At 47.3% G+C, this 23,575-nt stretch overlaps 1 protein-coding gene across 2 annotated transcripts in view; it reads left to right on the top strand.

The window, feature by feature from the left end:
* Positions 1 to 23,575, top strand: part of LOC138262261 (trimethyllysine dioxygenase, mitochondrial-like) — a 215,966-nt gene that overhangs the window by 133,102 nt on the left and 59,289 nt on the right. For both annotated transcript variants that reach the window (XM_069212134.1, XM_069212133.1), the window contains 2 exons: positions 17,356 to 17,592; positions 22,641 to 22,779. In XM_069212134.1, coding sequence (XP_069068235.1) covers positions 17,356 to 17,592; positions 22,641 to 22,779 — 376 coding nt within the window. The remainder of the gene's footprint in view (positions 1 to 17,355; positions 17,593 to 22,640; positions 22,780 to 23,575) is intronic.

Genomic DNA, 23,575 nt, shown 5'->3' with positions numbered 1-23,575 from the left:
TGCTCTGGAGGAGATCAGAAGAAATTGAGAGCAGGGCGTGCCGCAATAACGTACGATTCCTGGGTTTTCCAGAAAGCATGTGGCAAACAGAATCAGAAATCCCCCTGGAGCAATGGCTAATCAAGGAGGTGTTAAATGGGGCTCCATCCAAGTTTTTCTCCGTGGAAAGGGCATATAGAATACCGGGCAGAGCCCCGGCCCCTGGTCAGCCACCTAGACCACTGATCGCCAGATTCCTGAACCATAGAGACCGAGATGCAATATTACAACAATTTCGCAACAAAGGCCCATTTAAGTATGAGGACTCGACTATTAACGCATACCCAGACTTTACACAGGAGGTGCAAAATCAACGCAACTCCTACATTAAAATTAAACAGCGCCTGCGAAAGCATAACATAAAATACGCCTTGCTCTTCCCCGCGAAACTAAGGGTAGTAGCGGAGGACCGCACCCACATATTCAATAATCCCGAGGATGCTTGGACATGGCTGCATGCCAAGGGCCTAGCTCGCCCGCTGGAAGATGTGGAGGGGATAAGGAATGGCAAACTTCTGCTTCAAGGAAGCGATCCAAGAGACGCACTAGGGGCCAGCCCAATAACTGGCAGGCGGCAGAAGAAAGAGCAAGAGTGCTGAAAGAGAAGCCTTTACACATGCAAAGCAACTTTGCAACTGCCAGGAAACCCCCAGAGCTGGGATCGGACTCCGACACGGCCAGTTTCACATCTACAATAACTGGAGAGCTGGGTGGGCCAAAGGTCACCCCCAGGTCCGCAGACGAACTTTAAGTTGGATACATCTACTCCGTTGGTCCGCCGGTCTTAATGATGTTTGAAATCCGAAAACCTCCAGGGACTCTGCGGCGCCATCGAGGACCGGGGCCAATGCGCCTCCAGCAATGTGTATCTTTGATATAATTGTAAAGCTAATTTATAGGGGGTGCGCGGGGCGGATTATGGGTGGCAGAGAGGTGCTGGAAGGAATAGCCTCACGTCCCAAGGGGCGCCCAATGGTATTAGCAGACTAAGGCCCTGATTCTAACCCCGGCGGTCTTCGACCGCCGGGGCGAGGGTCGGCGGGAGCACTGCCACAGACCGGCGGTGCCCCGCAGGGCATTCTGACCGCGGCGCTTTGGCCGCGGTCAGAAAGGGTAAACCGGCGGTCTCCCGCCGGTTTACCGCTGCCCTCAGAATCCCCCATGGCGGCGCAGCTTGCTGCGCCGCCATGGGGGATTCTGACCCCCCCTACCGCCATCCTGTTCATGGCGGGAAAGCCCCCATGAACAGGATGGCGGTAGGGGGGGTCGCGGGGCCCCTGGGGGCCCCTGCTGTGCCCATGCCAATGGCATGGGCACGGCAGGGGCCCCCGTAAGAGGGCCCCGCAAGGTATTTCAGTGTCTGCCTTGCAGGCACTGAAATACGCGACGGGTGCTACTGCACCCGTCGCACCTTCCCACTCCGCCGGCTCGATTACGAGCCGGCATCCTCGTGGGAAGGGAGTTTTTCCCTGGGCTGGCGGGCGGTCTTTTGGAGACCGCCCGCCAGCCCAGGGAAAAACTCATAATACCCTCCGCGGTCTTCTGACCGCGGAGCGGTATTATGGGGGCGGAATTCTGGCGGGCGGCCTCCGCCGCCCGCCAGAATTAGAATGACCCCCTAAGTCTGCGGAAAGATGTGAGCCCCTTATAAGAGCCACATCTGGAAGATATGAGAACCCCAATATGCAAATCCAACCGGATACGGGTTAGTTCACGTGTTTTCAAGTTCAGTAGTTTCACACCAGTTGTAAGTAGTAATAGGGATTCATTAAGGGGGGTTGTGGTTAGTAGTTTAGCAGAAATGCACGTATCGGAATCACTCAAAACACAAAATAAACAGCTGCACTCGCCACATTTAACAAATAGCAGCTATAGAAGGGTAGTGACCAGGTGGGCCAATACCAAAGCTCAGATCTTAAGCACAGAGACTTATCCCCAAAGCTCCGTATGACGCCTTCCGGCAAAAATAACAAAAAACAGTATATTATAGTAACATGTAGAATGTTAGGGGCATGGGGGCGCTGAGCAAGCGGACCAGAGTACACGCACGGCTTAAACGACTAGGAGTGCATATTGCCATCCTACAAGAGACACACATGCTAGAAGGGGACTTACGCGACCTGCGCACAAAATGGGGAGGCCTGCTGATAGGCACAACGTACTCAGCCTTCGCAAGGGGGGTGCTGGTCTGGATAGCGGCGGGAGTCCCATTCCTCTTATTGACACATAAAATAGGCCAAGGAGGAAGATACGTGGTAGTGGAGGGCAGACTAGACAGCAAACAAATAGCAGTGGTCGGTATATACGCTCCAAACAGTGGGACTATGGGATTTCTCACCACCCTCACTCCAGCATTACTGTCCCACCCCATGGCCCTGGCCCTCTGGGGCGGTGACTTCAACAGCACGCCATCTGCAACATTGGATAGATCTAGTGCCCAAGCGAGCTCGCTAGCAAACAGGAAACCCACAGGTCCCCTGCAGGACTGGGCAAGCGTTATGAGACTACACGACATATGGCGACTAGGTCACCCAAAACAAAGAGAATACTCATTCTACTCAGCACCACACAACACCCATATCAGAATAGATATAATATGGGGCACCCGAGATATAGGGGCACTGGTCAGCGAGTCGTAATATTTAGCGAAGACACTGTCGGATCACGCGCCACTGAGAGTAACACTGAATTGGGGTAGGTCACGACAGGCGGTTCCCACCTGGCGGTTCCAGGCGGAAGCACTACAGGACCAGGCATTCGCTGAAACATTGAAAGAATCTATAAGACGGTACTGGGATATAAATGCCATGTCCGCAACAACACGAGCGACAGAGTGGGATGCCCATAAAGTAGTAGTACGTGGAGTATGCATATCCTCCACGTGGGGAGTGAGACGCTCTTTGCAGGCGGAGATTGGCAAACTAGAGAAGGAGCTCAGAGCAGCAGAAATAGCGGTAGCACTAGGGGAAATCCCTCACACTTTCCTAAAAGAAAGGCGCTTAAAATATAATGACGCTGACAGCAAACTTCGTTGTCACGATTACAACTATCACCTAATAAGGTTGCAAACAGAAGGGGATAGATCAAGCAGAATGTTAGTGTGGCTGCTCCGTGAGGATAGACAGCAATCTCCAATTGGGGCCATACGCGTGGGCGCACATGCTATGGCTACCACACAAGCAGAGATAAACGAGACGTTTAGAAAATACTACTCAAACTTATACACTAAACGCACCTCATGCACTGCTCCACAACTCAAGGCTTTTCTCGCTGACTCCCTCCTGCCGCAATTATCACAAACTGATAGAGAAAAAATCGAAGCTCCCATGACAATGGATGAGATAGAATTAGCCCTTGCACAGCTGCCTAGAAATAAAGCGCCTGGTGCAGATGGCCTCCTGTCGGAATACTACAAAGCCCATTTATCTTGCCTGAAACCTCACCTTCTAAGAGTGTTCGTAGAAGCGTGGACTAACAAATGCCTGCCCACATCCCAAAGAGAAGCTATGATAGTGGTACTCCCCAAACAGGGCCGCGATCCCACAGATGTCAAATCCTATAGACCACTATCACTTCTAAATTTAGACTGTAAAATACTAGGCAAAATACTAGCTAACAGATTAGCCCCCCTCATGCACTCATTGGTACACGCAGACCAAAATGGCTTCATTCCAAGGCGTAACACCTTCCTAAATATCCGCAGACTACTGAGCATAATGGGGGATACTCCCCGAGACACACAAGAAGAAATGGTGCTCTCACTGGATATCGAAAAGGCCTTCGACACGGTCGAGTGGGACTTCCTTTTGGTCACAATGGCGCGCATGGGAATAGGCCCCAACTATATTCGCTGGGTCCGGACACTGTATTCCAACCCAAGTGCAAGGGTGAAGACGGGTGAGGTGATCTCCGACAGCTTTTCGATCTCCCGGGGCACAAGGCAGGGCTACCCCCTATCCCCGCTACTGTTTGCTATAGCAATGGAACCATTCGCGGCAAGAGTACGTCTCATGGAACACGAATGGGGAATAATCAGGAACGGGCTCCATCACACGATCTCACTATACGCAGACGATGCCTTAATATACACCCGGAACGGCCGCGCAGTTGTTCCCTTAGTAATATCCTTATTGGCTGACTTTGGAGACCTGTCAGGCCTAGTGGTAAACTGGGAAAAGTCTTGTGCGTTTCCTCTGGCAAAGCCGTCACCCGATAGTCAGGGTGCTCCTCAGATAGGGCGTCTAAAGTGGTGTCTGGAAACGTTCAAATACCTGGGGATAAACATATACCACGACACAGAAGATCTAAGAGATGGGAACTTGGGAGGGCGCTGACCTCCATAAAAGGCTCATTGCAGTTTTGGAACAAGCTCCTGCTCTCGCCGCCTGGCAAGGTGGCGATCGCAAACATGTTGATCCTACCTAGGCTGCTATACTACTTCGGGGCCTTACCGATAACTATTCCCAAAAGCTTCTTTAGCAACTTAAACACAGCCCTGCTGCTGCTCATCTGGGGCGGTGGCAGAGCGCGTGTGGCCCTAGCCACGCTACAACGGCCGGTGGATGTGGGCGGTCTGGGAGCCCCCAACTTCGAACGCTATTATGCAGCCGCACAGCTACAGTGGGTTCAGAATTGGATCCACAGACCAGCGCAGGTAGAATCCACGTGCTTGGAGTCCTGGTTGAAGGGGACCCCCCTGATAAGGTGGTTGACATCTAAACACCCCAAGGCGGAACATGTCAACCCACTGCTCGCGGTGGCGCACGCGTGCTGGGCTAAATTCGTACAAAACTGAGCGGACAAGCTACCCTATTCCCCACATATACCACTAGACTACCTACTGGTGGGGATCGAAGCTGGAACGCGGGCGTCGCGGACATGGATGGAAGCAGGAGTACAGACAGTGGGCGACTACTTCGAAGATGGCAAGCTAATGTCATTCGAGGCCCTACAGGCCCTCACTGAGATAAGCCCCGGCCAGTTCCTGACATACCACGCTATATGCCACGCAATAAGAAAAACGTGGGGGGCGGGCATCTCGGAACCGGCGGTCTCCCCTGTGATTCATCATCTCTTACAATACAATGACCAAATAAAAATAATATCCAGTCTGTACAACATCCTCAACAAATCTCCCAAACCACAGGCGGAGAAAGCCCGGGAGAGATGGAACGCTGTACTTCCCGCCCCGATCCCACAGGTGGACTTGCCAAAAGCCTTGTATCATGCCTGCGGCATGTCAAGGAATCCCAGATTCAGGTACACTCAATTTAACTTCACGCACCAAACATATTTATCCCCTGCCAGGATAAAGCGAATGTTCCCTGACTCTGAGCCAGTATGTCCCAGATGCAAAGCATCGCCAGCATCCTTCTACCACATGGTATGGGACTGCCCTAACGTACAAACAGCCTGGTTGGAGGTGGTACGGGAGATTTCCGAGTTAACGGGGCCTGTGTTGATAGCAGACCCCGGGTCTTGACTTCTGGGATTGAGAGAGAGACCTAAAAAACAAAGATACCTGCACAAATTCATAGATCTAGCCTGTTTAATGTATAAAAGATTGATAGCGATGCACTGGAAAGCCCCCAATGCTCCTGATCGTAAATCTTGGTACACTCTAATACTATGCTGGGCTCGCACTGAATACCAGGTACTAAAAAAACTGGCACGGGAGTGGCGACATCATACAGGGTGTACCACCTGGGAAACTCTGGTAACCAAACTCGAGGCCAAAAACGATGAGATGCCCCCATGAGCCAGGGAATACATACCTGTAACAAGCGCAATATAAATCTTTCCGCATTTCCCACCACAGAGGTATAACCCGCAGGGCGGCCCGACATAACAGCACAAACACCTCCCCCCCCTTCCTCCTGTATTCATAACTCACCAGCTCTCCAACGCAAGAACATCAATAATGAATAGGGCGTAGTGCCACCCGGGTAGCCATCCGCGCTTACCAACCCAAACGGGGCCTCCACCAGGCGGCTAGTGATGTAGGTCCAGCAGAATAGGGTCCACCCTGGTCACACGCGAGCACCCCCAATAATAGCCAACACACAATAAACCTCCGGCAATTTCAGCAAGAAATGATACTGTAGGATTGGTAGTGTTCTGTGACGTGTTTAAAGGGTGGGGTTTGTGGTTGTTAAATGGTTTTAATATAGGATAATGCTCTAGGTGATCCTGTTGCCGATAATTGAACAGTTTGTATTGCATATTTGTAACATAAAACCAATAAAAATATTTTTTTTTTAAATAAAATGGGATGTGAGGTAAAGTGCTGGCGTTGGACACCGTCGCGGTAGGCGGTCGGAGACCGCGGCGCAATGCTGCATTGGTTAACATTGGACCCTATGGGTCCCAGGAGCCAATGACGATGTACGCCGGCGGTGACGTTACGCACCGCTGCGGACGTGACCGCCATGGACGTGACCGCCATTTTCTATCTGTTGAATCACTCGATACCTGATCTTCGACAGGAGAGGACCTACAGTGCAAGTGCTGCTGTGACCTCGGTCTGGAAGAGACAATGGCTCGTGCGTCTGGGGAAAGGGCCCCTGCCTTCACTGCAGAGGAGTTGGAGAAGCTCCTGGATGGGGTCCTCCCCCAGTACACGCTACTCTACGGTCCTCCAGACAAACAGGTAAGTACACAGGGAGCATGTTGTATAGGCTATGCCTGTGTGGAGAGGGCTGGTTGTAAGAAGGAAGGGGGCACAGTTCTGCGTGCATGAAGGACTGTGAATGCATGTGCCACATGGCAAGGGTAGGGATGTGGGCCACTCACTTAGACGGTGCAGTTGGTAATGACTTCTCTTCTTCCCCTGTACATGTCATGTAGGTCAGCGCCCACCAGAAGAAGGATATTTGGTTTGCCATCACCAAGGACGTCCGGACCCTGGGGGTTCACCACAGACGGAGCACCCACTGCCTTAAAAGATGGGAGGACATTCGCCGCTGGAGCAAGAAGACGGCGGAGGCTCAGCTGGGGATGGCCTCCCAACGTGGGAGGGGTGCCCGTCGAACCATGACCCCCCTGATGTTCCGGATCCTGGCGGTGGCCTACCTGGAGTTGGATGGGCGCTTGAGGGCATCACAGCAGACACAAGGGGGTGAGTACACTATTATTCAGCGGACTTTGCGCACAGTGAAGGTGTCTGGGTGGGGGGGGAGGGCTGTGGGTTTCCCTAGGCCAGGGCGAGTTCCGTAGGCTAGGCCCCTCTGTAAGGCAGGCCATGTGGCACCCCACCCCACCTCTGTAGAGTGCCAAGTACAGGTATTCATGCCCCTGTGTCATCTATGTGTGCAGATGTCGTCCATAGCCTTGTAGGACATTTCCCAGGAATTGCATCTGTAGAGCCCAACAGCGCGACGTAGTGCAGGGGGCTGCTGTGTCTGTATTGTCCGCCAACGGTAGCAGTAAGCCATGCACTAAACCTGTCTTTCTTCTATCGCCCACCCCCCCCCTTTTTGTGGTCTCCCTGTTCTTGTGTGCATTAGCATCATCAGGCAGAGGTACAGTGGCACCGGAGCACGAGAGAGCTGCATCCCACATGGCCATGGAGGGCCACACTACGGACTCAGAATACACCAGTGGGACGGAGGGCGAGTGGAGCACCACGGCGGTCACAGGATCTGCAACCAGCGACACAGACTCATCCTCCAATGGGAGCTCCCTTGTGGTGGTGGCAACATCTGTGCCCCCCACTTCTACAGGTACAGCCGCCACCCCCCGTACCAGCACCGCCCTCCCAGCAGCCCCTCAGCCTTTGCCCCGTGCCCGCTTACCCAGGAGGGTGGGCATCACCTTCGCTCCAGGCACCTCAGCCCCTGTCACCTCTGCTGCCCTCAGTGAGGAGGCCATTGACCTCCTCAGGTCACTCACTGTTGGGCAGTCTACCATATTGGATGCCATCCAGGGTGTAGAAAGGGAGGTGCAACACACAAATACATTCCTGGAGGGCATTCATTCTGGTCAGGCTGCCCTTCATCGAACCCTTCAAACTCTGGCCTCAGCACTGAAGGCAGCCATTGTCCCTGTGTCTAGCCTCCCCCCTCCAACTTCCTCCAACCAGACCCAATCCCCTGTACCTCTGACTATCGCAAGCACACCATCAGACCAGCCTGCACACACCTCACCACACAAGGGAAGCTCAGGCAAACATAAGCACCACACATCCCACAGGCACTCACGCAAGCATCACACACATACAGACACACCAACATCCACTGCCTCCACTGTGTCCCCCTCCTCCTCGTCTCCCTCCTCCCTCCCAGTCTCGCCTACACTCACACCTGCATGAACTACCACTACAGCCACTACGTCTCGCACCAGCACACCCACCACCACACCCCGCTCACGTGCACTCACCACCCCCACTACAATTTCCACATCCCCTGTGTCCTCTCCCAGTGTGTCTGTGACGCCCCCTCTGAAGATACACAAACGCAGGCACACACCCACCCAACAGCCATCCACCTAACGACAGCCTCCAGCCCATGCACCTGCACCCAAATCCACAAAAGTTACATCTCCTACAACCACCACCTCTTCCTCCACTCCCAAACCCCCTCCAGCTACCCGTCCCAGTGTCTCCAAAAAACTTCTTCTGTCCACCCTTAACCTATTCCCCCTGTCCAACTCATAGGTCCCGTACTAGCACCTCAGCCAAAAAATCTCCGGGACCAGTGGTGCCTGTTGTTACAGGTATGTGGAGTGCACCGGCCACCAGGCCAGCCAGTGTGGCACGGAGCCACAGCACAGCCAGTCCCCCCCCTGTGAAGCACCAGACGTTGGACAGTGCCTGGCGGGAGAGGGGGAAGACTTCAGCCAGCAAAGCAGCTCACAGGGGTCCCGGGGGGAGTGTCGACTCAGCTGTGACTCCTCCCAAGGTGGGGAAGGGGCAGAAGAAATCTCCAAAGTCTGGGAGGAGCAGCACGGCCCATCATCCCCGCTGGCCAGGATGCCACTGCCAGCCTCATCATCACTGCCCAGGAGGCCACCGCCAGCCCCATCGTCACTGCCCAGGAGGCCACTGCCAGCCTCATCGTCACTGCCCAGGAGGCCACCGCCAGAGTCACTGCCTAGGAGGCCACCGCCAGAGTCACTGCCCAGGAGGCCTCCACCAGCCCCATCGTCACTGCCCAGGAGTCCACCGCCAGCCCCATCGTCACTGCCCAGGAGGCCACCGCCAGCCTCATCGTCACTGCCCAGGAGGCCACCGCCAGAGTCACTGCCCAGGAAGCCACCGCCAGCCCCATCGTCACTGCCCAGGAGGCCACTGCCAGCCACAGCCCAGCTGGCCAGGAGGGCCCCGCAAGCCACAGCCCAGCTGACCCATGATGACCGCCAGCCACAGCCCTGCTGGGCAATGAAGGACCGCCTTGGCAAGGACCGCTGAACAGGGCAAAGTCCGCCATGGAAAGCACAGCTGAACAGGTCTAACACTGGCAACACAAGCACCGCTGAACAGGCCAAGCACCGCTGAACAGGGCAAAGACCGCCATGGAAAGCACCACTGAACATGTCTGACACTGGCAACTCAAGCACCGCTGAACAGGCCAAGGACCGCTGAACAGGGCAAAGACCGCCATGGAAAGCACCGCTGAACATATCTGACACTGGCAACTCAAGCACCGCTGAACAGGCCAAGGACCGCTGAACAGGGCAAAGACCGCCATGGAAAGCACCGCTGAACATGTCTGACACTGGCAACTCAAGCACCGCTGAACAGGCCAAGAACCGCTGAACAGGGCAAAGACCGCCATGGAAAGCACCACTAGCCCATTTGCGGCAGGGCCAGTGACGCAACTGGGATTGTCACGGGGTGTGTGCTGCACTCTGGGCACCAGTCCCCCTCCAGAACCAGTGGAGAACAGCATCCACTCCGTTTGTCCTGCACAGGATGAAGCACTCTGGGCACCAGCCACCCCAGAACCAGTGGAGAACAGCATCCACTCCGTCTGTCCTGCACAGGATGAAGCACTCTGGGCACCATGCCCCCTCCAGAACCAGTGGAGACCTGCATCCACTTGAGAGACTGTGGCTTTGCACTCCCCAGGATGGTACAGTGGGCAACCCACCCACTGTAGAGACTTGTGAGACTGTGGCTTTGCACTCCCCAGGATTGAACAGTGGGCAAGCCACCCACTGTAGAGACTTGAGAGACTGTGGCTTTGCACTCCCCAGGATTGAACAGTGGGCAAGCCACCCACTGTAGAGACTTGAGACACTGTGGCTTTGCACTCCCCAGGATACATCAATGGGCATGGAGCCCCCTTGTGGATCTGGCGTGGTGCACTCATCCGGCTGAGGTGCCCCCCTTCCCTTCCCCCTGAAGTGCCTGTTGTATTTCGATCTGATGCCCCTGCAGTGTTCTCTCCGTTTGGATAGGGTATCTTGTGTGGGCCTCGCCCATGCATTTTGGGCCCAGTGGTCCACGGACTATGAATGGTGCAATACCTGCACTACTAATCGTGGTGTATATTTTGTTTATTGTGTATTGTGTGGTGGTGTTACTGTAATGTATAGATATGCATTGGTGTGTGTGTTGTAGTGGGTGAGGGTCGGGTGGGGGTTGGGGTGTTGAGTGTGTGTGTCCCTGTATTTTTGCCTCCCCCCTCCCCTATGTCGTAGGTGCAGTACTCGCCATGGTCTTCACCGCCGGCGTTGATGATCCTCGTAGAGGAGCAGGAAGACTAGCGCTGGCAGGATGTGGAGTTCCGGCTCCATGGTGCCCTCCTTCCTTCTGGAGTGTGTAGAGGTGAGCGTTTTCCCTTTGAAATGGCTGTTTCCACCGTGTTTTTATCCGCTGTGAATCCGCCCCGGAAAAGGTGGCGGATTGGTAGGTTGTGATACTGTGGGCGGTACATTGTCTTCCGCCTGTCTATTGGCTGTGACCGCCGCGCTGTTTGTTTAAACCGCTGTGGCGGTCGGAGTGTTAAAGTGGCTGCCTTTGTTGGCAGTTTCCGCCACGGTTATAATTGCAATTTTTTTTACCACCGGCCTGTTGGCGGTCTTACCACCGCTTTAACTCCGTCCGCCAGGGTTGTAATGACCACCTCTATGTTTTCCCAATGAAATAAGTGTACCCTAGCACTACCCCCTGGGAAGAATGAACAGGGGGTGAGTACCACCACCAGCCATCACTTTCTCCATCAGAGCAATTGTGATGTATTAGATGCAAAGAATGATCTGCGCGAAACAAAACTTGGGGAGCTGAAAGGCATATAATCTGGGCGAGCAAGAGAAGGCAGAACAAGCAGGGCACCAACCGGAGCCTCCGACCAGACCCGCTTATGACTGAAAACTGAAAATATAACTGACCCCTTTCGATCACAGGACTTCTACTACCAGCCTGAGAAGTTTGATGACACACCATTGTGCCGAAGAAAGGCCAAACTGTAGCATCTGGAATTTGTATATTTGATACTTCAATGCAAACTGAAGGAAGCATTTTTGTGGTGAAAAAAATGGGGACTGTGAGGTACGCATCCTTGAGGCCCAGCTGGACCAGTCAGTCGTCCTGCATGAGAAGATCCCTCAATAGGTGTACCCCCTTCATTTTGAAGTGGCAGTTTATCAACTACTCATTGAACTGGTTCAGATTTATGAATGGTCAATAACCCTGGTCCTTTTTTTCTATAAGAAAAAGGTTACTGAGAAAACCATGAGGGTGAAGTACTGACCTGCAAATTGCCTCTTTTCGTAATAGTTCTTGGTCTTCTGAGTTGGTGAGATTGGTCTCCTCTTCAAAGAAGTACAATGGGGAAGGTCTTACTACCTGCACTAGAGTCCTGTAGAACTCTGTGGCACCCTTCTATTGTTTCCATTACCCACGGATGTCCTGTAATCTCTTCCCATTTGTGAACAAAATAGTGCAGTCTCCTCCCTAGAATTTGAGGGAAAGAAAGGGTATTTCTTTCCATTAAAGCCTCTGGGGAAATGACCCCTCCTCTTGCTGCTCATTTGGCTCTACCTCCACCTTGGTTGGGGAAGAAGAACCGTTGACGGACATCATGCCATCCATTATGACTCTTGGGTTGTCCTCTGTAGGATCCATGTTGGTCTGTGCGGCCAAAGAAGCGGCCCCTTCCTCTTCCGCCCCTGGTGAAAACCTTACTTGTGAAAATCTTTTTGATGGAGGCCTGGGCTTTGTCCAGAGCTGAGAAGGTGGCAACAAATTTCTCCAGTTCTTTCGCACACGGGTCTCTAGTAATGTGCTCTTGCACCACTGTGCCAGCCTCTGATGTGGTGAGCTCACCAAGTTTGGGGTAGATTTGTAATAACAAAGTTCACCTTCACTCAGTGGACAGGTCACAGTTGACATTACCTAGAAGGCACACTGCCCTCTGCACCCATCCTGCGACTATGTCAGTCGGGAGCGCCTTAACCATTTGTTTAGATAATTCCGCCAACTCAATGATCTTGGTCAGTGGCCCCAAGACATTTAGGAGTTTGTCTTGGCATGCCTGTCAAGATTGATCATTCCCCTTCCTAGGGTCTCTTATACATTTAGGAAAAAATAACCACATTTTGGGGTCAATGTCTGGGGTTAGAGCTTCCCTCCCACCAAGAGAGGGTCATGGGCAATCCACTCTCATGCAAGTGCATATCTCCTTGTCTCAGGGATGCCTTACTTTTGCTGACCCAATAATCTGCCACTTTGGGTTCCAGGAGCCATTGTGAAGACCTGGGGTGGAATATTCCCCTGGGACAAGCATATCAGTTGAGCCTGTCTCCCCTTCCAATGAATCGCAAGTGGCAGATCTGGGACTCCCAGGGAATTCAGAGTCCTGGTCTTTGTTGGAAGAGCCACCATTGACAGTCTTACCCTCTCTTTCTTTGGGTGACCCTTTACTTGGGTCAAACTTTGGAATGACTAAGTTGCGGTTTTCTGCAGGTACATCTTTCCCCCGGAAGGGTGCATTTTTTAATGTGGGTCCACTCTTGGAGAAAGCTTCCCGAAATTGGTTGAAGCCCTCAAGGTGCCCCGCACCAAGTTCCTGGGCTCTAGGCGTGCTCCTTAAGGGTTGTTTGCTGGGCTCCTGACCTGGGTCAATCTGAGGTTCCGCTCCCCCAGACACCTGCTTACCCACACTCTCCTGCAGAGGTGCAAGCGCTCTGGAAATAGCCACTGAAAGAAGCTTGACCACCTTTGCAGGGAGTTGATGTTGGGGTGGCCACTCCTCCTCAGATGAAAAACCAGGGTTGTACTGGTGGTCTTTGAAAGTCTCCCTCAAATATGAGGATGTGAGCACCAATGCAAATATATATAATAAAATATATACAAATATATATATATATATTCAGACAAGCATCGCCTTCGCACCAGCCACTTACTAACGGTGAGCCACAGGCAGGGCGGCGACCCCTCGTAAATCCTTAAACGTTGTCCAAACATCCCAAGATCAGAATCCCGCAATGAAAAACAACAAGCCGTGGCTCCATGCAAAAGCGTGTTTTTACCTAAACAAACAAGCAAAAGAAATCCTAACGCTTTTTGGAGCAGTGGCTCCTTGTTCACAGGTCAAAGCAAATGTTCAGTCGTGCATACATTTAAACTACAAAGAAAAACATCGAAAAGGGACTTATGCTGATCAAAATATTTATAAATGCATACATGTACCTCTTGCATCCCGAGTCTCTCAAAACACTATGTTATCATTTCTAAAACAGTATTAAATGGATATTTTGATACTCATTTAATATGCAGAATGGACTCGTCGAGAATTAGACACCCTATTGCAGATATAATAGCTCTTTGCATTTCACCAACACAAATCAGCAATTTCTTTATACCTAGCGACAAAATATGACATAAAAAAAATAATTACTAATAATAACAATAAAATTAAAATTAAATCACATTCCCTTATTTTACTAACAGTAAACATTACTAACCACGACTAATCTAAGTAGAACTGAGATGAACCGAAATTTCCTCATCCTGATTAAACCCATGTGGACAAATGGTAGAATATTCTAACAGGAATGCTATCTAGCACACAGAATTTCAATAAATCCCTATTTCTCTGATGAGCAATAGCAAAATGTCTTGCAACGGATATGATTTGTCTTCGTTGGTTATAGCTCTCACATGTTCTAATACTCTTTTCTTCATTTTATGGATCGTACTACCAATGTAATACTTATTACACAGCCAACTAAGAGCATAGACACAATATTCAGTATTGCAATTAAAGTACCCTCTGATAACAAAGGGGTGTGTATTCTTAGATAACTGAATCTTACGACAATTATTACTCCCCTTACATGCTTTACATTTGCCACATGCGAAGAAACCCTTGAACTGTAAATTCCTTATTAACCTGGGATGATAGAAAGGCGTTTGCATAAATGATCTTTTAAAGATGCACATCTTCTGAACATTACCTGCGGTTCCTGGCCAATTGAGCCTGCTAAATGTTCATCAGTTTAAGAATATTCCAATATTTCATTAAAATGCGTTTGATTTTTTGCATTTGGAGTGGTAGTGAAGATCAGGCTGTAGAATTTGTGAAACAGTTAAATATGAATGAGATGAATTTGAAGTTCACTGTGAACAAGACCGGGAGGTAGCAACGCATTGGTTATGGTTGGTGAAGTTTATGACTGCAATTAAAAAGAATAAAAACTCTCCTGGAGTGCAGCAGTACAATTGGTAACAGTTGTATTGTTTCAAATATAGTTCAGAGGAAAAGGTCCATTCCTCATGTCTGCACCAGCATGAAATGTGCGCCACAATGTGGACTGTCTTGTTTGTATGATGTGTTAAAAAACAAAAACAAAGTGAAATATGCTTTATACGTCTGCAACTGCCATGCACACAAGTATGAGGAGGCTTGGTGGCCTTTATTTAGAGATGACTGCACTCGCTGTGTAGGGCTAGAACACGCCGCGTTTGCGGCATCAGGCGAGAGTTGGTAGGGCTTGTGGCACTGGAGAGGTCTTCAGTGTAGACTCTCTAGAATAAGCCCTAACACACATCAACAGGACTGAGTAGCGCAACAGAAGCTGCTCCTTCAGACAGCAATGCACTCAAGGAATGCTAGTGTGGCGAAAGAGCACCCTCTAGTGGACCCTCTTTGAATCAAAGTGAAGCACACTCGGTCCAGAGCCTACCTCGCTGCGCAAGTGCACAACAAACAGTGGCGGAATAACAGTGGCACAATATTAGCAAATAAAAACAGCAGCTTTTAAAATCCTGTTAGGACCACCACCCACTAGAGAGAATTAAGGAACGTAGGAAAAACTTAACTGACAGAGCAGTGAAGAAGACGGAAGAGGAAACAATGTCATGGACATTAATACTCTGGACAATACATTATGATTAGTAATTGGTTGTTATGGATACCTGGACTATGTGCTTTTGGGAAGTGTAGTAAATGTTTTTCTTGACTTTGAACGTGTGGTTTATTAAACTGAAGAAGAGAATAAAAAATCCTTGCCTCAGTTTCTGACATAGAACCAACTGCCAGACTGCTTCAGTGGGAAGTATGTGTTTTCCTGAGGATGTCAGACTTCATTCTCATATGGCTTAGAAAGATAATGTGAATTTACAGAAAATATGCTCTCATTTTAGCTGCTGGAGCACCTTCAATACCCTCTATGGAAAAATCATGAGAAAGAAATTCTCTCTCATACAGGATTCATGAAATACCAGCAGGGGGATAAAACCACCATAGAACACACCACAGTTCCTAAGATTGGCATCGTACCATCAACAAATGGTTTATATTGTAACTAAAATCTGGTGTCACCCTTAATTTGTTTCCCTTTTTGTGACCCTCAAAACCTGCCATTCACTACAAAGCATGTTATGTATATTGGTCCCAACATGGCTGCCATCAATTCCTGGTTGAACTGCCGACAGCCAATCAGATCTCACCATGCGATATGTGCTTAGGCTCCACCCAGATATACCGATTTTTTTTCCTTGAATATCTTGAAAACTACGGAACAAATTTATATTAAATAACAAAAGCACAATCTGCAAAACAAAATCTAGCTTTCTGCCAGATTTGGTGTAATTCTGTCCAGCGGTTCGGGCTGTAGTCATGCTCAAAACTCCTATGGGAATTAACATGGGACACGCACTTTTTTTACCCTCTCCCCTTGTATCGGCCTCTGCTTGACACTGTCTTTGGAAAATATTGTGTGTTTTCATGTATGTGTGTGTGTGTATATATATGTCATAAACATTATCTACAAAAAAGCTATGCCTAGGAATATCTACATTTATTATTTAATTTGAAAAATTGCAATACCATTTTAAATTTAAAAATGAATGTAGCAATATTTTTATCAACATATAATATTTGTTTTATTTAATTCTAATTCATCACTTTTCATAATTATTAAAACATGTTAAAATATAATTTTGCTCTTTAGGTGTACTTTTTTAAAAATAAACATTTCAAAAATATTTGTATTTAACTTAGTATATTTACATTATTTACATGTTCACAATTATGTTCATAGCGCTTCAGCATTTCTTGTCTTTTGTTCCACTTTTAAAAATAAATATTTAAATTATTTACATTAATATTTAACATAAAAAATATTTATATTATGTTTTTCATACTGTGAATCTCACTATGGTAAAGTACAGGGAAGCTTCAAAAAAATGTATTGAATATTAAGAAAATTAGTGAAAATAAATAATTACAATATTTATTAAAAGTGATGTACAAAAATACTTAAAACTAATTTAAGCATATTTTAAAAAAACAATGTTAAGTTCATTTCTAAGTTCAAAACATTATTAAAATATTTCTAAATTAAATAAAAAATTTGCTACTTTTAGATAAGTTTTCTACCATTCAAATTAAGTCTATATATAGTCAAAGAAATTATGTTAATGTAACAAGTTTTCCTATGGGTTCTATTTTAAGTCCCTACCTCCATCATTTTCTATTGGAGTGTGCTACAGTATCAGTGGCAGGCGTTGTACGGTTCTTACCACTGCTCCTTTTTGGCTGTCCTAGTTTCCTCTCGTACAATTGGCTCACCCCCTGTTTCAGGAAGGGTAAACATATATGTCTACCTTTTTGAGTACCTTTGCACTTGAAAATAATGAATAGTGAAAAGTGTAGTAAACGTATACATGTTAATTACTCACAAGCATATGTTACATTTGTGAATGCCAAGCTTGTTCGTACACCATAGAGTGAGCCTCAAATGACTTAATTTGCCCACACTTGTGGAAACAGGAGGGTATCTTTATTAATGATGACTTGTTCGTAACTATGTTCATAGCCCCAGTATTGTGCATCAATTGGAACTCAAATTGTGTTTTGTCCACCTCAGTATCATTGTCTTCCACTGCCAGAAGCACGATGGAGTTGGAGGCCGTACGGTGCTCGTAGATGGGTTTTACGCTGCTAAGCAGATTCAGCAACGAAATCCAGAGGATTGGGACATCCTCCAAACAGTCCCTGTGAGGCATGAGTACATTGGGACAGAGCAAGGGATCCGGACCCACATGACAACAGAAGCACCTCTACTGAGTGTTCACCCTGGCACTCAGGAACTACGAATGGTCAGGTAAGAACCAGAAGGCCTGCCTCCTGGGGGCGTTAAGGAAAGACAAGCTCTCAAACCCATACAGCTCTTAGTAAGATATGTCAGACAGGCACAAGAGCATGAGAGAGGGCCTTCCACACAGCTTAGCATGGCACATGCCATACAGGCACATGGCACGAGGAAGGGCTCAATACATGGCTTACAGTGGCATATGATACAAGTTCATGACACGAGAGAGGGGACTCACTACACAGCTTACATTGGCATCTGTCATACAGGCACATGGCATGACAGGGTACCCACTACATAGTTTGCAGTGGCATGGGCTAGCCATGCATATGGCATGAGAAAGGGCTTCATGGGAAACTTCATTATTTATTTAAAGGGTGACAGGATGAGCAGTGGTGAAAGGGGTACAAAATGAGTTGGAAGAATCCATGGACTTATGAGTAGCTACAAGAGTATCTTGCTTGTCATTGAACACAGAGAATTATTTTTTTCAGGTGAACCACATCCTGCTCTTGGCAGAAACACCTTTTCTTTTTTCACCAGTAGCCTGAGGACACTTGTTTAAGGGACTGATTTAGATCTTGGCGGAGGGGAATACTCCATCACAAATGTGACAGGTATCTCATCCACAATAATATGATTCCATTATATCCACGTTTGTGACAGAGCACTCCATCCGCCATGATCTAGATCATCCTGGTAAACAAATATTCTGGAAATAAAGTCAAATGCAGATATTTGACACTTGATTGCCACTCATTGTCTCTACCTCTTCCCATGACAATCTTTATAAAACACACCTCCTCTAACATCTTTTTGCTAATGTGCCCCAAATGGCTTGTAAAGGTGTCCACCCTGGTCTAGCTTGGTCGCTATTGTTGTGGGAGCATCTGCAAGAATGTGTTGGAAACAGTGCACCACTCGCCTTGCTGGTGTCATCCATTCAAACAAAAAACTCTATGTCCAATCATTCCTATCCATGGATTGGACGTACCCCATTTTCAATCAAAATACTTCTACAATTAGGATCTGCGTTAAGCTCTCAAAGCAGTAACTCCTGTTCTGCAGCCAGGTATTTCAACATTGTAAGTACTTTTCAGAGATTGTTCAGACAAGCCATTATTCCTCAGGCTCTATCCCTACAGATCTGCTGCAATTCTTTTCAACAATTTTATAGCAAAGTAGCCCTATTAATTACTGACGATGAAGCAACAACAGCTAATGCCACCAGATGCCACCTGAAGCTGCTTCTGCCATGCTTTCACTTTCCCTAAAAAAAAATAAAAAAAAATCACTTTGAAAATCCTGCTTCAGGTTGTTGACTTGGAAAAGCCAGCACTTCTGATATGCCTGCCTCCGGGCTCCTGGCAGGAAAACCATTTACCTTCACCTTCGGGAATCTCCTGGTGGGTACCATTATGGCCATCTCTTGTTTTCTCATCCTTGGCTGACATGGGCATCTATAATTTGCTTAATCTGCCTGTTTTCCTTGTTTTCTACTTCTCTCCAGGAGTCAAGTCTTTTCTGTCTCTTTCTATGGTAAGCCAACCCACCCAGCTCCTAAAATGGTTCTCCTGGCAGTGGCTTTGCTAGTTGCCTCTTCGTGTCCCTTTAAACATTTACCACATTGAGCTGCCATCACTGCCCTGTGGTTGCAGAAGTCGACTTCTGCCTGTCATGTGTCTCCAGGGGTTTGGTGCCCAGTGCTTCTCCCCTGAGTTTTATGTTAGACCCTTTTTAATTATAATTCACAGTAACTCCTTAAATGTTAGAATGTTTTCCACAAGTTTCCCATGATGTCTGTTCTAAACTTGTTTCAGTTTATAGATGGAGCCTGGAGCCATCACCGGAGAGGTGTTGTTTGTTGTATCCTCCTGAGAAATTAATAAATCCTTTATTCACCATTTTAAAGGAGGTGAGTTTCAACTTTGACGCCCCGCTCAAGAGTTCGCGAGCCTGAGCGCCTGTTGCAGGAGTGCAACTTAAGACCAGTGTTCTTCTGAAGAGCCTACTGAGCGTGTGTTCGGTGGTTGGCACCAGCTTCATTGCAAATCAATTTGCACTTACCATGTGAGGAAACACGGAGCAGTGCCTTTTGTACAGCGTGGCAGTTCCTCCGTGTCCACTGCCATTTTGATAGCTGTGCTCTATTTGCTGACCTACTTGCTTCTGATTGGCTGACATTTTCTTCAGTCTTATTGGTCATTCATTGGAAACTACTTGCAACTAACATAGATGAGCATCTTTTGTAGTTCAAATTAAGTATGTTATTCATGGTTAACAATGCCTCTGCTTCCGATAGAGAGAAGTAGCTACTTGCTACTACCATACAGTTCTTCGCATTCGTGAAAGTTCATCATAACATAATTAAGCATTCATGAAAGTTCATTACACCAACATTAAAAAAATAACTTAGACATGCAAAACACAAACATTTCAAATTTCATTTTACCAAAACCCTGGAAATCCAGGGTTAAAATGGAGATATTGGTATAAATCTTTCAACAGTTACTTGATTACTGTACATGGTACTAAGTTTGATCCAGCGCCTTGAGACACTCACGGGTGAGTAGCGCGCTCTACAAATTTCTTTGATTGATTGATTGATTGATCCTCTGGAAAAAAATATTTTGTATAATTGTTTAGGTTCTGAAGGGCAGAGGACTTTTGATCACCTACCTCTCAAGATACCGCCAGTACATTTTATTTGGGATGATTTTACAGAACCTGTGAAAAGATAAGAGTCAAACATTAAAGATGACTTGAGCATTATTGTTGAAAGGTATGGATTTTTCACTCACTCGTTATCAACAACAGAATTAATCAAGTGATTATTTCGTAGCAGAACTAAGAATACTTGCTTCAACCTATGAATGTAATGGTGTCCTGGATAACTATCTTAGAGATTAGTTGTTGGTAATTTGTTGTGACAGGAGAACACAAAACAGACTACTCTATTGTGTAAAATCCAGTTTCTAATAAAGAGACTTTAGAAACTGCCAGGGGCACAGAAATATCAATTTTGCCTCCAATGAGTTAGGCAAATTAAAGCAGTCAAGTAACGCAGAAAACAGTTATTCTGTTCTTGCCCAGCCACAATTACCTACATCTACATCCAAGACAAAATTGGATAAGCGCAATTTGACAGTTAAAGGGTCCTCTTATAGATGTAGGTCGAAGAATCACTGAAAATTCCAAAACATGCCCAGCTCTAGGAAAACATGCATGAAAGTTTGAACTTTTTGCAAAAGCATGTAGGAACACCCAGAAACTTGTTCTGGTCAACAAATATCAACCTGATGAATTGAAATCGGAGATTAGCAATTTTTTCTTGTTGTTTCTATTAAGATGGTTGAGACAAGAAATCTGTTTGGCAGAAAGGAGATCCAATCTGTTATGTGAAAATTAAAGATGTGAAAGTTGATGTTGCAGTGGATTCAGGATCTCCAATCACATCATTACAGATTTGCTATGCTGCAAAGGATGGGGCAGTGTCAGTTTGATTCCTACAGATATATTTAATGTTTCATTTGGTGGTTTTGAAATAAATCTGATGGGCTGCATTTGTGAAAATATGTGTTACAAGGGTAGATAAATTAACATAGAAATGTATATCAATAAGCTAGGATGCAATGTCTTGGTTGGAGGGACCAATTTGCTTTTGTGATGGTGCTCAGGCCAGGAACGGACCACCCAATTTCTCTGGTTGATATTGTAGACACTAAAAAGCATTAATTGGGAGGACTATTGGATAAACAGTTATTTCTTAGAACTGTTTAGGGGGTAACTAAAAGGTATAAACACAAAATAGAATTGAAACCTGGCACAATTCCTGTGGTACACAAAGTGCACATTGTTAGAAAAGGCTGGCCAAAAATTAATGATGTATGTGAAGAAGTCAAATTGTTTGACAGGGTCAAGGATGAATTAACAATTGAGGGTGATCTGATTCTGTGTGGGAACCTGCCCTTACTTCTGATGAAGTTGAGGATAAAATTGTCTCAACATGGACATGTACATTTCACTGGATATTGCTGATAACTAGGGATAGATGTGGAAGTAAAGATATGTTGGTTGGTTGTGATGGATGCAGAATGGCTGAAAACTCATTGTGCTCTCATAATAAATCTTCATCAGCAGTGGGGGTTCCTGACTCCCCCTGGGAAAAATTAGGAATGTATTTTATAAGACAAATGTATGTACTTAATGGGAATTTGAGATATGCTGTAATTATTTTGGATTATCATTCCAAATTGGTATATCATAGATTTGTTAGAGCACCAAATACTAAGGTAGTGATCAATGGACCTTAGAGACTTTTTCATAGAGAAGGGATCCCTGAGGTCTTAATGACTTACAATGGAGTGTAGTTCAGATCACAGATGATGGAGTTCTTTCATATTCTTTAGGTATTACACATTTAACTATTACACTTTATAGCTCACAGGCCAGGTATGATGGGTCTAAGGAGAACAGAGATTTGAGGACTCAGGCCTAGGCACAGATAAAAGGGGCTGTAGGGACCATACAGTTGATAACAGATGCTCCAGAGGCAGATGTGAGGAGGCCAGGTGGAATAGAGAACTGTGGCCGGGAACAAGAAGGGCTGGCTGGTTGGCTTGTTATGGCCTTCCCCAGTGGTTGATGACTATATGATAAAGGTGCCCATGCATGGGGATTTCGTCCTTTACAAGTGTTTTCTGATCCACAACAGAGTCTAGAAAGGGTGTTACATTGTATGACCAGCAGGTCAGACCTTGGTTTTGCCCTGATGAGGTGACATGCCTCTACTGTCTAGTCTCACATGCCTAATAGTGTATAGGCACTAGTGTATTTATGGTGTGTAGGGGTGAGCTGCTGACTCAGAACAGAGGCACCAACAGACGCCCTAAAGAAACAACATTTCCACTACTGACCAGTCTGCTGGTACAGGGCATGAAGTGCATTGAGTGTCTTGGCTTGTTGAGAGGGAGCTCCTCCTCACACTTAACTTATTTGAGTGAAGTTACATAGTCCTCATTCTCTGGCTCACTGGCTAAGTCTCTTTCTTCTCTTTAAAGGTACAAAAATATATACCGCTGTCCCATCGTTTCAGTGCCTCATGATGTGGTCCATCGCTGGTATCAAGCCCACAGGAGCTTCACCAACGAGGTCAGGAAGCCTGAGAACCAGCTTCTTATCGAACTGAATCCAGGAATGGTAAGATCAGGACACCACCACACTGTATCCCCACCCTCACCAAACACTTTATGAAACTGAGCCCAGGAATGGTAAGATCAGGGCAGAACCCCATAATACCCCCTACCCTGAATACTACAATGTACCCCTTCCCTCACACAAGCTCTTTGTAAAACTGAACCCAGGAACAGTAAAGTCAGCAGAGCCCCATAAAGTACCCTCTACCCAGAACAAGCATTTGGTGAAATGGAACACAGGAATGTTAATATCAGAACAACACACCACTGTACCTCACATCCTCTCTCCTGCCTCTGGTTGCGATTGGCACTACACATTGCAAACTGTGAGGTTCTCACATTTGGCATGACACTCAGGAGGTATTCTTTTTGACCCCCTCTGTGGCAGAGCTCTTCTATGACTCCCTGGCCTCATAGAGTAAAAGCAAGATATCCGAGTCTCAGGGTGAGAGGGGACAAACCTTAGGGGCTCTCAATGAACACATTTCAAAGCACTTCAGAATGTCAACTTTCAGTACTCACTGAGCTAATGAGTGGTCTAGAACTGTTAAGTCCCCTGAAAGTTCTGAAACAGCAAACTTCTACGCTGACGTTAGCAAGCGAGAGCGCACACCAGGGGAACAGCTTCAGTGAAACTAAAACAAGCATTGAATTAAACAGTCAAGTGAAATGAAACCCCAAAATATGATAAAAACAGAGATGGTATGAAACAATTGAATGCAGTGTGTGGCAGTTTACATTTTGGTGAGACAGCTTTGACCTCAGCACGTAGAGGTACAGGTCAGAGGGCACTGCTCTTT

Source organism: Pleurodeles waltl, chromosome 10 (genome assembly GCF_031143425.1).
Source record: "Pleurodeles waltl isolate 20211129_DDA chromosome 10, aPleWal1.hap1.20221129, whole genome shotgun sequence".
In the NCBI taxonomy this organism is placed as follows: domain Eukaryota; kingdom Metazoa; phylum Chordata; class Amphibia; order Caudata; family Salamandridae; genus Pleurodeles; species Pleurodeles waltl.
Note: the sequence above shows the minus strand (reverse complement) of the source record. Positions and strands in the feature narration are given on the sequence as shown.